General features: G+C 37.8%; 1 protein-coding gene across 1 annotated transcript in view; it reads right to left on the reverse strand.

Moving 5' to 3' along the window:
* Window positions 1–2,284: 2,284 nt before the first annotated feature.
* Window positions 2,285–15,640, reverse strand: part of LOC763088 (serine/threonine-protein kinase ATR-like) — a 31,503-nt gene continuing 18,147 nt past the window's right edge. Inside the window, exons 26-41 of the mRNA XM_030976879.1 lie at window positions 15,345–15,523; window positions 14,601–14,781; window positions 13,716–13,826; window positions 13,190–13,258; window positions 12,723–12,809; window positions 12,038–12,156; window positions 11,301–11,430; window positions 10,559–10,648; window positions 9,905–10,012; window positions 8,471–8,559; window positions 8,115–8,183; window positions 7,538–7,633; window positions 6,865–7,018; window positions 6,340–6,491; window positions 4,440–4,542; window positions 2,285–4,028 (exon numbers count right to left, since the gene is read on the reverse strand). Coding sequence (XP_030832739.1) covers window positions 3,855–4,028; window positions 4,440–4,542; window positions 6,340–6,491; window positions 6,865–7,018; window positions 7,538–7,633; window positions 8,115–8,183; window positions 8,471–8,559; window positions 9,905–10,012; window positions 10,559–10,648; window positions 11,301–11,430; window positions 12,038–12,156; window positions 12,723–12,809; window positions 13,190–13,258; window positions 13,716–13,826; window positions 14,601–14,781; window positions 15,345–15,523 — 1,911 coding nt within the window. The 3' untranslated portion in view covers window positions 2,285–3,854. The remainder of the gene's footprint in view (window positions 4,029–4,439; window positions 4,543–6,339; window positions 6,492–6,864; window positions 7,019–7,537; window positions 7,634–8,114; window positions 8,184–8,470; window positions 8,560–9,904; window positions 10,013–10,558; window positions 10,649–11,300; window positions 11,431–12,037; window positions 12,157–12,722; window positions 12,810–13,189; window positions 13,259–13,715; window positions 13,827–14,600; window positions 14,782–15,344; window positions 15,524–15,640) is intronic.

A 15,640-nucleotide genomic window follows, 5' to 3' on the forward strand; every position in this document is an offset into this window, starting at 1 on the left:
CGGAGACGAGTCCAATATTGTCATAGCGAGAGCAATCTATTCTTGTATCACAAGAAAACAAAGCCATATCATATTATTATTATTATCTATATCAGGCTGACTATCGAAATAACAAAATTTAATTTACCTCGGTAAATAGGCCTTTGTTTTTTGTGTGATATCGATATCGATAATTGAAGTTCCCGGATGACTGAGCAATATGAAAACAATATTTGTCAGTCATCCGAGTACTGCGCTAAAGATATTATATACACTGATTTAGTGAACCACTAGCAAGCCTTATATAGATAATATTTGAATATACCCACAAAATACTTACATAATGTACATGGACATTTATCCATGTATTTACACCCATAAAAATGATTCAAAAATTGTCTTGAGATTTCTGAAAAGCAAGATATTTTATTTACTTTTGACTTTTATCCATGTTTAACATGACAAGATAGGCAATATTAGGAGGTTTCAAGTACATGTTTTACATGAAAAGAAAAACTTGGTTATTATTTACAAAAAGTACTATGTGTTCATATGACAAATGAAAGAAATAGAAAACAATTGAACCAGATCAATATCACATGAACGTAGCTCGTACTAAACTGACCAAATCTTGTCATACAGTCATTAGTATTTTTTTTTTAAATTTAAAAACCAACAACTTTTAATTGTGTATTTTGCCTGAAAAAAAAATTAAAGATAATATCGGAATAAGAGTCAGGGATCTTGATTATTTTGTTGTCCGCATCTTTTCCTGATATTTTCCATTAAAAACACTGAAATATCTTTCATACCAAGAAATGGTTTCACAAAAGTCCACCTGCATGATTTTCCTTCAATGTTTCAGATATAAATAAAGTTTGACCTAAACATCTTTTAGTAATCATCCACAAACGGTACTTCTTATTAGTGAATGTGCAGTTACAATATCATTTTAACAATGAAAAGTAAAGTCAGTGCAAATGAAGAGACATAATATTTTGAGGCACACATTTTAGATGGGAAAACATTCAATATAAATTTGTGCTGCAGGTGCTATCAATTTGCAGTTTCAGTTTACTTACAATGTAATGTATGCTCCATTGTTCCCCTTATGGAATTTGATGCATTATTATTGCAGTCATGTAATGCAATCCTTAGGAAAAGCACATTAATCCTAAGAAAGCGAAAATGTTTTCACTGTATATATTTTGGACATACACCTGAAGCTGTTGTGATTTTGTAATAAACCTTCCTCATGAAATTAAGGGAAATTTGCTTTGAGCATTTCTTCTCTACCATGAAAAAATGACACTCAAACTTCTTTAACACAGATAACACACATATATGTACATTCTTTGGTGTGCAAAGTGGCATAACGTGTCTAGTGTGTAAAAACTTAGTTATATTCTACAAAAATATATTTACACTCTTAACCCTTTATTCAATTCTCTTCTATTAATGCTGGTTTTAAGACAGAATGTGCAAAATTTGGCATTATTATTTATTTATTATTAAGGCTTCTATTAAAGTGATACAATAAATCAGTGTATTCAATATCTTTAGCACAGTACCCGGATGACTGATCAATATTGTATTCGTATTGCTCAGTCATTGGGGAACTTCAACTATCGATATCGATATCACATGAAAACAAAGCCATATGTATCAGGGTAAGTCAAATTTTGTTATTTCGCTAGTCAGCCTGATATAGATAATAATAATAATATGATATGGCTTTGTTTTCATGTGATACAAGAATATATTGCTCTCGCTATGACAATATATTCTTGTATCACACTCAAAGCCATCCAATGTTACATAAAAATTGTCAACCAGGATAAACGGTATGAACAGGCACATAATGTGGAAAAGAGTACATGTATATCATGATACACCCAAGATTGCAAACATAATACAGATATGCATTACTGAAATTCTGCATTTAGGATTCTCATAACTTTTTCCAGCATTAGCTAGTCGGGTCAGCCTTGATTCTTCTTAGAAATGTAACATAAGGTCCCTAACAGAATTTACAAACAAATTTCTTCCCTTGTGTATTTGAAACAAAACTTGACTGCACCGAGAAGGATTTCAGTGGGTTTGCCTTTTCTTATTCAGCTTTTGTTTATCCCTTGTCTTGTTGCAATATGGTGCCAATTACATTAAAGTCTATTAGTGCACGTGTGCTTTTCCAAGAGGAAACAAGGCACTAAAAATGTACATATCACAATTCTGTATTTCAAAGACAAAGAAATCCAGACCTACTTCCTCATTCAAAACAAAATACATGTGATGGAGAGATGCATTTTGTGAGGCACTTGCAGAATTTTAATTTCCAAAAGTATATCCATATATGTCATATTATCTCTCATATATTAGGCACTTAAATGATTTGTAATTTGCACAAGGCCAGTTTTATGCTTTTGCCTAATCAGAGCAAATAAACTGTATTCTCTTGTATCTCCTGCATTAAGGTATTTCCTGAATTTAATACTGCTTCACATAATATAGGCTGTTTATCATATGTACACCAGACAAACAATCTTGAAGTTCTCTTTAATCTAATGATCACCATTCCAATTAATAAAAGTAGAAGGAGGTATGGTCTTTGTCCTTGCATACGAGCAGCCCATCAAATTCCTATCCGGTACGAGCCTCATGTTTCTAGCCTCTCTGAATAGGTGATCAACAAAACACATACACTGTGCATTTGCCATACGTTTTTCTGGGACCCCTTTCACAAAGCCTTTTTTTGTAATGACAAATGACAAAATCCAGTGACAAATCTGCTGTTAACCAATCAGAAGCAAAATTTCAGTAGCTTATAACAAAAACTGTCAATTGTGACTGATGACAAGTTTTGTGAAACAGGCCTAGGTCTCTGGCATCTCTAATTAGGTGATGAACAATACCTTAAAGTACAGTGGTTGACTGCATGTCTTTGACATGTTTGCAGCCAATCCTGGACATTCTGTCTGCGATATTTCAGAATAGCTGATATAAGACACCCAATGAGCCAGGGGTGGCATCATTGTCCTTGCATGTAAACAGGCCACCCTGCAGCTTTCCTCACACTAGTTCAAGTCCTGTAGGATCCTAGATCAACTGGGACCCGTTTCACAAAGCCTTTTTTAATGAAAAATGACAAAATTCAGTGACAAATCTGCTGTTAACCAATCAGAAGCAAGGATTTCAGTAGCTTATAACAAAAACTGTCATGTGTCACTGATGACAAGTTTTGTGAAACAGGGCCTAGGTCTCTGACATCTCTGATTAGGTGATGAACAATATCTTCAAGTACAGTGGTTGACCACATGTCTTTTACAAGTACGCAGTCGATCCTGCCCATTCTGTCGGCAAAATTTCAGAAAAGCTGATATAAGACACATAATGAGCCAGTGGTGGCATCCTTGCCCTTGCATGTAAACAGGCCATCCCGTGGCTTTCCTCACACATCTTAATATCCTGTAGAATCCTAGATCAACTGGGACCCGTTTCACAAAGCCTTTTTTTCAATTACAAATGACAAAAAACAGTGACAAATCTGTTGTTAACCAATTAGAAGCAAGGATTTCAGTAGCTTATAACAAAAACTGTCATTTGTCACTGATGACAAGTTTTGAGAAACGCCCCCTGATCTATGTGGAGTGACAGAGGTAGGGTAGGTGTCTTTACATGTAAGCAGCCCATCCGATGTACATCAGGCACAGGTTCTTCTTGTCCGTAGCTTCTCTGATCAAGTGATCTTGTAGGATCCTAGATCAACTGATCTATGTGGAGTGACAGAGGTAGGGTAGGTGTCTTTACATGTACGCAGCCCATCCAATCCTAGATCAACTGAGCTATGTGGAGTGACAGACGTAGAGTAGGTGTCTTTACATGTATGCAGCCCATCCGATGTACATCAAACACAGGTTCTTCTTGTCCGTAGCTTCTCTGATCAAGTGATCAACATGGCCCTCGATGGACAGGGGCAGAGTCCGTGATTTGTTCTTGATCTTCAAGATGCCCTGCAGTCTCTGCTCTATGTCACGTACATGGACCAACGCCTGGACAAGGAGAAAGATAAACCAGGAGTAAATGTTACCAGAGATGCTTCAGATCGTAGTAACTTTTAAGGGCTGACTGAATTTAAAGGTAGCATTTATGTCATCATACATATAGTAAAGAGAAAACACCAGCATCATCATAATCATCATCATCATTCCTCCTCTTCTTCATCGTCATCACCATCATCATAATTGTCATCATCATAATTGTCATCATCACTATAACCATCATCTTCGTTAACATCACCCTCATGCACCTTTCAAGCCTGGTGCTTTTGTTAAACACCATAAAAACTGTAAGAAAATATTTGATTTGGAAATGCTTTACTGCATGTTAGGGAAAGTACATGTACATGGTTTTGCTTTAAAAGTATAAAAGCCTACACTGTACTTCAAATGGTTCAAACTTGCCTTTTCATTGTTGATTTCTCCCGATTCACTGAGAGCATTGCTTCTTCCCCTGGACGGTTTGCTCCACTCCACCAAAGGATCATAGATGAATGTCTTCAGGACACTGTATCAAACACATGTAGGATATTCATCAAGCATAATTCTCATGTGCATGTAAAGAAATTGGAAATTGATATAAATCAACAAAGCCAATACTCTAAATTTGCTGTATAGAGATTTCTATCAGTGTAAGAGTCTAAAGAGATTGAGAGCTTCATTTGAAAGAATACAGGATTTGTTAATGAAAACTAATAAAATACAACTGTATCTAAACATAGTTCACAATGTTTCACACAGGATTTAAAAAGCAAGATGTATTAAGTATGTGATTTATGAATCCTTTACATGTGTGTACAATCTGTTGACATGGTGCTCATAAATCATGCAGCAACAGGGTGAAATCTGAAACCTCTCTTCAGAACTTGACTCTAATTTTGTCTAGCCCATATCTATTAAAGGTAATACAAAGTTTGGGTATGGGGTCATGAATTTGGTTCAAATGAACATATTGGAAGCATATGGGATCCTACAATATTCAATGATCATTGTCGCGGTTGAAATCGAGTCGAAAGTTATGAAATTGTAAATAATAAACTCTTTATGCTGTATAGCTCCCTCTCAAGGTCAACATATTAATTAAGCTATAAAACAATATGTCTTGACTAAAATCGACCAATTAGCTATTCCCGTTTGGAAATGATATATCACAACTACATATTCTGAGATTTTCATGGTCGCAGCTACCATTGTACGGCCGTAGGCCCCATTTGAAATTTATCAAAATTTACCTGGAGCACCGATAAATTTTGATATTCAATTTTTCTCGAAAGCAAAAGTGTTTTAGGGGCTTAATTTTCTAGTGCTTATAATACATCCACAGGGGTATCCAATTAAATCAAAATTGTAAAGAATCACTATCCACCCAATTTCAAAATTTCCCAAAACTTTGTATTACCTTTAAGAAAAGTGCAGATCTGACCACCACTTCATACCCCATGGGTCCCACAACACACACCATTAGAATGGTAGACTTACCTCATGAGGGGGTCTCTCTGGTCCCTCATGACTTTCATGGTCCCCTCACAGAAATGTCTGACCACCCCTTCATACTCCATGGGTCCCACAACACACACCATTAGAATGGTAAACTTACCTCATGAGGGGGTCTCTCTGGTCCCTCATGACTTTCATGGTCCCCTCACAGAAATGTCTGACCACCCCTTCATACCCCATGGGTCCCACAACACCACACCCTAGAATGGTAAACTTACCTCATGAGGGGGTCTCTCTGGTCCCTCATGACTTTCATGGTCCCCTCACAGAAATGTCTGACCACCCCTTCATACTCCATGGGTCCCACAACACACACCATTAGAATGGTAGACTTACCTCATGAGAGGGTCTCTCTGGTCCCTCATGACTTTCATGGTCCCCTCACAGAAATGTCTGACCACCCCTTCATACCCCATGGGTCCCACAACACACACCATTAGAATGGTAAACTTACCTCATGAGAGGGTCTCTCTGGTCCCTCATGACTTTCATGGTCCCCTCACAGAAATGTCTGACCACCCCTTCATACCCCATGGGTCCCACAACACACACCATTAGAATGGTAGACTTACCTCATGAGAGGGTCTCTCTGGTCCCTCATGACTTTCATGGTCCCCTCACAGAAATGTCTGACCACCCCTTCATACCCCATGGGTCCCACAACACACACCATTAGAATGGTAAACTTACCTCATGAGAGGGTCTCTCTGGTCCCTCATGACTTTCATGGTCCCCTCACAGAAATGTCTGACCACCCCTTCATACCCCATGGGTCCCACAACACACACCATTAGAATGGTAAACTTACCTCATGAGAGGGTCTCTCTGGTCCCTCATGACTTTCATGGTACCCTCACAGGCGCGTCTGAACACCCCTTCATACCCCATCGGTCCCATAGCACACACCATGTTGTGAGTTAGACGGAATGGTACCCTTTCAGGCCAGTCGAAAGTCTCACCCTGTAGTAAGGAAAAGCATCAATCCAATATCTTAATTATAAATTTCACATTTAAGCCTCTATGACAGTTACATAATGCCCCTCTCTTTGTGTCAGGTCTATGTGATGCAGAATCAAGGTTATCACCCCATTACATCTTGAAGCAGTAATCCAAAGTGTTTCATGGACTTGAATAAAAAGTTCAATGGTTCGATTCCTGGCCCTGTGATTATGCCTCTGAGACAATCACCTAAAGATGCCTCTCTCTATAGACCCTTGTAGAAGGAAAGGGAGTGTGTACTGGTGTTGGTAGTGTTGTTTGGTTGTGATGTTGGTGGTGGCAGTGGTGGTAATGGCGGCATCATAATTTCTCTGAACAACGAAGTGATTCATACCTTGTTGAAGAGACAGTTGAAGTCGACATGAACACAGTCTCCGTTGGTGGAATCAAAGAGGATGTTCTCTCCATGACGATCACCAAGACCAAGGATGTAACCAACCATGGACATCACAGCCATGGTACGAGCGTAAGCAAGGCGACTTAGATACCTAGGTAGACAGGTTAAAAACATTCCTTAAAGGTATAGACCAGTTCTGGTCATGCGATTGCATTGTGAAAGAAATGTTGTGGAATCAATCGGAAAAGGTTGATCATCTAGCATAGAAGTATTGGTGTGTACTGCAAGGTTCTAAAATCATTAAAATGATAAGAAATTTGGCCCAGTCATGGTAAAGTTACAAGCACTGTACACAGAAAGATGTATATGGGACTACCCTATATCTATCCAGTCCGGATAGATATAATAATTCACCAAAAAATATCAATTAGTAGGCGGTTTCCGAGCAAAATTTGTATTAGTCAAAACGTATTCTTTCGCATGATTGGTAATAAGAGCTTCTATTTCATTTTTTTTGAGAGAGGGGCGTTTCTAAAACTGGCTTTACCTTTAAACATTATTACAACAAAGTAGATCTCAAGTCTCCATCTTCTCACATTTCAATCTCTCTATTGCCTTTTGATTAAGAGAACATTACACAGAGTATGGAGGATGTGATGAGAACCCTTACCATGATGTAGGATCTGTAAATGTCTTCTGGAACCATTCTCCAAAGACTGGTGGATAGCGAGGCATCAGTTTGTTCTCAAAGATGTTCAGCTTCTCACTGGAGAGAGTGATATAAATATATATTATTATTAATTATTATTATTCTGTTGGTAGCGAGGCACCAGTTTGTTCTTAAAGATATTCAGCTTCTCACTGGAGAGAGAGATATTAATATATATTGTCATTTATCATTATTATTATTCTGTTTTTAATTATTTCATACATCAGCAAAGTATATTTCTACACCTGTTGATATCTATGTACGTTGGGCATAGAATGCTGAAACGCTAATGAGTCAAGTTCAATGACTCATCAACTTCATAATACATCAAAACCTCAGAAAATAAAAGTCTTGAAGTGTTTTAAAAAAATAGCTAAACACTACTACAGGGTGTACATGTAGGACAAAACAAAAAATGATGATTGGGAGGATGACCTAAAGTGCACTGTCTCCTCCTCACCCATAGTGGTAGAGGTTTGAAAACATCAAACACAGAACGACATATGATTGCATGATATCAGTAATGTAGAGTACTTACTCAATAGGAGCTGAGAGACTTGGGATCATAGCTTTGAGTTCACTGCCGGAGGTATACAAGCCTTTCTCCCTAGGAATAAATGAAACAATCAAACATGTCAGTGCATTTATCATCAGAAGCTGAGAGGATGTCTCCTTTCTTTAACATCTTTGGAAATTTAAATCAACCTGTCTCACATCATTCTAGCCCCCCCCCCCCCCCCCCCTCTCCTATCATAACAGATCTAATCGATAATAAACGATAACGCAAGAAGCCTTAGTGGCTATTTGAATAAGGGAATTGTCCTTTGATTATGCCCAGAATGGATAACAAGTAATTACAGAAGAGAACACTCAGTAGGTATAAGGGGATGTTACCTGTATATTTTGTGTAGTATTGGTCTGAGTCCAGCAGTGTTTGAGACCCATTCAATCAAACCGCATTCCTCGTTCAGTGGGATCACAGTCTGAAATAACAAATACATTTACATATCATCATCAAAGGTCTTGTGACATATCATTGGGTGACAGGTCTTGTGAAATATTATAGTATTAATGACTGCTGCCTCTGGCAATAGCACAATTCTAACCTTCCCTTGAGCGTATAAAAACAACTATTTCTCAAAAATTAAAGCAGTCATTAATACTTTTATATGCCGAAAACAAAAGAGTCAACTAATGACACCACCTTGGCCTTTCTCTAGTTTATCTACATGGTTGTTTTTTATGAGTGTATCTTTGAGAGTAGACTAGATCTAGATTCTACTAGTCTAAGCAAGATATTTTTACAATTTTGGGGGTGGGCCCGCCCTGTGGGTAATATGGAGAAGAACCTGCGCTTTCATATGACACCTCACTTATTGGGTATCACCTTCAGGATCACAACAGATAAAGGTTTGAATCTCGAATTGAAAAAAAGACTTTTTTTGCATGGTCGCGCAATGCACGTAGACTGCACAGAGACTGCATTGCGTGCAATCTCTATGGGAAGAATTTTAACACACAACATCGGGTGCGTGATCAGATCTATTTTCGTCTACGTCTATGCTTTTTCAGCAACTAAACGAACATGTTTATGGATAATTTCACGTACCCTTTTTGTTGTTCTTGCTGTCAGCGAGTCTTGCATTTGATAAGTTGAAATCTTGGGAGAGTTTCTTTAGCCATTTTTGTCTTGTTTGGAATTGTCTTGTCTTGTATGAAAATACCGACCGATAAGTTCTTCGCACACGTACGGTATCCTCGATCGCTCGAACCATTTTTAACATGTAAACCTATGGGTAACCATGGTTACTGGGATTTTAGAACTATTTTTTAAAACTATTACATGGGTTTGGAATTTTACCTGGAATTTTACAGGAATAGTTAAAGTTTATGAATGCGATTTCGAACAATCAGATGGCTGGATTTCTTAAGTTAGGTGTATAACATTGTATAATAGGTTATGTGATAGGTCTTGTGACTGAAATAGTCAGGAATGAGCATACTCTTAATTAGCAGATTCTGATCTGAAAACAAACAGCAGTACTTCAATTATTCAGACTACATTCATCTGCCCTTGCCACTGAACCCCTGCCCCCTCCTTCCCTCTCCCAAAAAGAGAGAGAGAAAGAGAGAACAGAGAAGTATTAATGAAGGCTGTCATTGCCTTTCATGCAAACTCTTGGGAGTAGAAATATTAAACCATCGTTCACAAACTTTAAAATCTACCCAGAAGTGTTGATCTAATTTTCTCAAGCTTGAGATTGCTCAGGCTCATTAAGAAGCACTTATACAAACTCAATGATAATAGGCAAAGAAATACAAACTTACGTATGTTCTGATATAGAGCTCTCTCCTCCTAGACTCCACATTCTTTCTGAGGCACTTGTTGATGATACCATTGAACTCCATCAGACGATTGTCTTTCCTTAGATCATCCTGCAAAGGTTGTATGGTGCTCACATTTAAGATAACAGTTTGGGAATACACAGAGGAATCCATAATACAGGTATGTCCTCTTAATATGCAATGAAAAGTTCAATGGACCACAAGCAACAGGGTAAATGCAAAACGTGACAGACATGTGAAAGCCAAGTATGTTTGTAAACACTGTCTATATGTATATTGCTTCATTCTCGTGTAAACTATTTGTAAATTTGTTCATACATGATGACATAGTAACACAAAATGGTAGTGAGGATATTTCCCTATCCCTTCCTATCCTTCCCTTTCTTTGATATCTGTAGTCCCCTACCCTTACCCCTCCCTCATTTTAACCCTTAAAACTCTCTTCACTATAAACCTTACCTTTCGTTTAAACATCATAACATTGAGCCTACCATCCCTACCCTGGCCATCGTCTTTGGTATCGGTAGTTCCCATCCCCACTTCTCCCCATCCTTCCTCCGCCATGTGCAACTATGTACCTCTCCCCATTCATGATTTTAGATCAATGCCTACAAGCTTTCACCCTATTAACATTACCTTGGGTTTACACATCATGACATAGAGTCTGCCATCACTGCCCTGTATACCAATCTTCTTGGGTCTCTGTAGAGATGGCAGCACTTCAACCTGCATTGTGAAGAGATACACATCAATTGTACAATCAGATACCATCACCTGATAAGACAACTTACCTTTACATTTTGTGGACATTAAAGCAATTGGATTTACACCCTTTAGACCATGATTTTTTTAATAACAGCTGCCATCAAAAAGCGTTCAAGGAATATCTTTTTAAGAGCTACCCAATTGTGGCTCCTGGATAAAGAGAGTAAAGAGCAAAAAACAGCCTTGTCTTTATACGGCATACAGTATTAAAGCCCTACTGTACTACTTGTAGCTACTTGCTCCCTCTATATAGAATACAATGCCTAAGCGGTGCTTGTTGGTCCCCAATAATCTTCTTTTTCTTATGTTAATTGAGAGCTGAGTTGATGAGATAGCCACCTGTCAGTGACCACACTATGTGGTCTAATCCCTCCTGGCAAACTAGTACAGACGGGCTTTAAAGCATTATGCAAGAGAAGATGAACAATGATTCTTGCATAAGCCCTTGCTGATTAAATTATAAGAACATTATATATTGTGTAAATACATGTAGTGTGTATCGTTAATCATTCATTTCACTCTAACAGGGTTGGATCATCAGTTGTAAAAACCTTGTCACAGAGAGCCCCATGAAAGAGAAGAAAATCATATCTGAGCAGTTTTAAAAACTTACCGTATCATCAAAGCCAATGATATAGACCTCAGTCAGTGGGAAGGGGTCATGGGTATGGTGAACTGACTGACTGCTTGGTAGGGTGACCGTCATGGCCGACTGCAGAGGGACAATAATCTTGCTGAAGTTGCTGCAATAAGATAATATTCCTAACAATTAAAAACAATTTTTGTGAACAGTCAAACCTCAGGGCCACCCATGGGAAACACCAAAGGTGGCCACTGTAGACAGATGGTCATTATAGAAAGGTTCTTCATCACACATTTAGTTCTAGAGGGAGGCAATATGGGTGATCAATATAGACAGGTGGCTCTTATAGAGAGGTGGCCCCTAAGAAAGGTTTGGCTGTAGCTTCATTAGTTATTCCTATTAAAGTGGTAAAGAGTTTGGCGCCTTTATTAGCATTTACAAGTTACAACATACACCTTAAACCCCTGGCCCAATGGAACCAGTTGGCTCCTGTATTAAGCTTATGGGAATGAAAGAACTCAGTAGTCAACAGGTTATGAGAGTACTAAAGGGATCAATAATTTTGTTATTGCTACACCATGCATTTTGCAAAAAAAATTAATCTGTGAAGTCGACAAAGAATGTTTTGACTCCCTTCTTGAGCAGAGATCTTAATTTTGCCTTCAAATTACAGAGGCAGGAATATTTAATCAGTAACAAAGCTTTTCATGACATAGTACATGTTTACCAAAATGAGCAAATATAAATAAGAATCAGGTATAACTTACCTATCAGCAAGGAGTCTCTTGAGTGATCTGAAATCGCTGTTGATACTGAGTCTCTGACATCCTGAATCCACCTGTCTGTTACACAGATCTAGTAGTCTATCGGTCAGCTTGATAGCATCCTACAGTAGGTGATCAGGATTTTAAAAATGCAAGAAAGGGAGAAATGATTAAGAGAAACTGAAAGTACCTACAAAATCTTTTGTGACAATTCATCTTTTACAATAATTTTTTGTTGCTTACCTTGAAAAAAGAAGAGAACAGACATTCTCAACCATGTTTCTTCAGTAGTACTTTCCATTAGACATTTGTGTATCTCTTGCCAAAATTTGCAAACATTTTATACCTACACATTATAGAATTTCAACAAGTAGAACAACTTCAACACATTTATGATGTTTCATTTGTCATATGAATGGCTTGTTTCATGCAAAGCAATCAAATATGTATGTACACGTAAATGGTCGTCTTTTCAACAATCTCAATGGCAAAGAAAATATAGTGTACTTTTACAAATATTTATTTTGTTAACTTATTTATGATGAGCTGAAAACATAATATGGACAAAATAAATCACATTGAAATCGACCTAATCATCACTGTTGTGAACATTACCTCTACGTTCTACTGCTGAAAACCAACCTATTTTGGGGGATATATTTCATAATAGAATAACAACTTTACTTACATGGATGAATTTTTGCAGCTTCTTATCCAGCGCCTTTGCCCGACTGAAGATTTCAGCACATCTTCTTTGCCTCATTTGATATGAACTCTGCAAATAACAAACAGGAATTTCAAAAAATTCACTTGCCAAATACAAAATGTTAGCTTTTTAATCTCAAGTAAAACCTTAGAATAATTATCAAAATTTGAAACAAACTGCGATCAATGTAGATTACCATGCTCATCCAATAACTAAGTAATCTAAGCTTTTAATTATGTTAGTAATGACCGTGAAGTAAAACAAACATTTACAAACAGGAGCAGTGGCAAGTGACCGAGAATTGACTTACTTTCTTGAGAATCAGTGCTCAATACTAAACCCAGATATAAATTTTTATGAAATATCAACCGATTTTTAAGTAACATGAGATACACTATCACTTTCTCTCCCTAACTTGAACTTAAGTTTGAGAAGTAGACTATGATTACCTTAGAGACAGCCATTGACATCCACACAGCTTGCTGTGGGAATGCCACAAGAACCCTAGCGATGATCTCCTGTAACAAAGATTTAATTCACAACAAACCATACATGAACATGTATAAAACAATTTAAAGACAACACTCCCTCCAGTCTAATCCAATCATTCATGTTGCATGAAGAATACAATATATTAGGTATAGATTGACATTAATACCCCCCCCCCCCCCCCCACAAAAAAAGAAAATGGGTGAAACAGTGATAATTCAGTACATTTAACATAATTCTCATATAAGAGCCTACTTATCCTAAACTGTGTCCAATTTGTCAAATAAAGTTGAACAATGGACATGCCATACAAACAAATTTATGGCTGATAGACATCTGTGAAAACAACAATTATCACATTTAACTGTATACATCTTAATAGTAAATCCCCAACGTAATAGTCTATGTAAATATGTACGGGCAGTGTTGTACATATAAGTGCAGACAAGCCAATATTTTCTACCTAACCAGACTACATCGCCTTACCTGTAGCTGAAGGGAAACTTCTTTGTGTGAGTGACAGATCCTGGAGATGAGTTGAGAGAAGGATGTCAGAAACTGGTATGGGGCTAGCTTATCTGTGAATTCAGCAATGATCTGCAAAGAAAATAATATGAAAGACAAGTTGAGAAAAGGATGTCAGAAACTGGTATGGGGCTAGTTTATCTGTGAACTCAGCGATGATCTGCAAAGAAGATAATATGAAAGACAAGTTGAGAGAAGGATGTCAGTAGGAACTGAAGTGTGTTGATGAAGATGTACATGCAGATGTAGTCAAGGCATGTGAAAACATGAATCAATTTGTATCTTTCTCCCGGATACATGACACATTCAGGAGGTATTGTGGTATAGTGGTTCGAGTCCAAGGGTTAAGGGTTTGCATCCCAGCTCAGTACTAATGTCCTTTGGCAAGACATTAATCCGTACTTGCCACTCTCCACCCAGGTGCCAGATGGGTACCCGGTAGGATGCAAAAGTCACTGTAGCTTGCTCAGCAATGTGAGTGTCTGTTAAATGGCGTATGGCTGGAATGCTTCCCAGGGAGTGGAGAATGTGCATACACTGCCTGTGGGTAAGCCTGAATCCGATGATGAGGGTTAGTTAATATAAATTTGATAGCGTTTAGAGACATCATCTAAGTATTAAGTGCTATATGAAACCAGAATATTATTATTATCATCATCTATTCTTCGATGACAACATAATACAGTCAAACCTGCTTTAGTGACCACCTGTCTACAAAGACCACATTAATTTGTTTCCCTTGAAAACGGTTTCTCATTAAAACGTGAACTAAAGGAACCTGTCTACAAAGATATCTTTTTGTGTTTCCCTTGGGTGGTTGCTATAGACAGGTTTGACTGCACTTACCTTATGGAGCTTAGCCATGACCTGTGCAGCCTTGTTGACCTTGTTGCCTTTCTCTAGGTCTGAGACGTGAGCACCGTAGTCTAACCAGAGAGTGAGTAGGCGTGGCATAGACTGGTAGATGTACTGGTTACCATACATCAGAGATTGACCAAAGTTCTTCACGACGTGTACAACAAACTCTCTGAAAGTTGAGGGAAAATATGAAAAATCATATTATAGAAAAAAGAAGAAAAAATTATTTTAAAATAAAAACCACAATGGGAATGAGTAGGCATGGCAAAAACTAATAATATAGATGTACTGGTTAACACACATCAAAGACTGACCAAAGTTTTTCAGGACGTGTACTACAAACTCTCTGAAAGTTGAAGCGAGGGAAATGTGGGGAAATTAATCAAACTTCTGGGAAGTGGCATGTTTAAACAAAAATGGAAAGCTGCTACACCATCAGATTGTCTGATACATGCTCCTGCAACAGTTGCACTGTCATCTACTTCAATTATTTATGTCTTATTTGCAAATTCCATGACCTTAACCCTAACCCTGGATCCGTGACTATACCTAAACCTTAATCCAAACCTAAAACAAAATCACTCCCGAATCCTTATCCTACATCTTTCATGAAAAAAATCTTTAGGGAATTGTGAGTTCACTTATATACATGTACTTCCTCTCTAAGAACACAAGGTAAGCTTAAAACCGACTGACTATTTCCACAGTCGCAAACAATCTTATGAGACCTACCCAGCCTTCTCTGGTCTATCAGCAAAGCTGAGCATGAGCCGGTCATAGTACTTGGCCAGATAGAAGTGACCATCCTCCCATTCTGAGTTGACCTCAGTGACCGACATGTATTGTTTCATCACAGAGTTACTCTCAAACTTGGCTGTGTCCTCCATGAAACGTCCTACAAGAAGCAAGGCCTTAAAACAAAAGACAAAATTGAAATAAATCAAAAATGATAGTAGGAAAACATGTAATTAACAAAACTTTCACATTCAATTTCCATCAAAAGGGGTGTAATGAAAACAACTGCTTAT

This window comes from Strongylocentrotus purpuratus, unplaced genomic scaffold (genome assembly GCF_000002235.5).
Source record: "Strongylocentrotus purpuratus isolate Spur 01 unplaced genomic scaffold, Spur_5.0 spur5_scaffold_9, whole genome shotgun sequence".
In the NCBI taxonomy this organism is placed as follows: domain Eukaryota; kingdom Metazoa; phylum Echinodermata; class Echinoidea; order Camarodonta; family Strongylocentrotidae; genus Strongylocentrotus; species Strongylocentrotus purpuratus.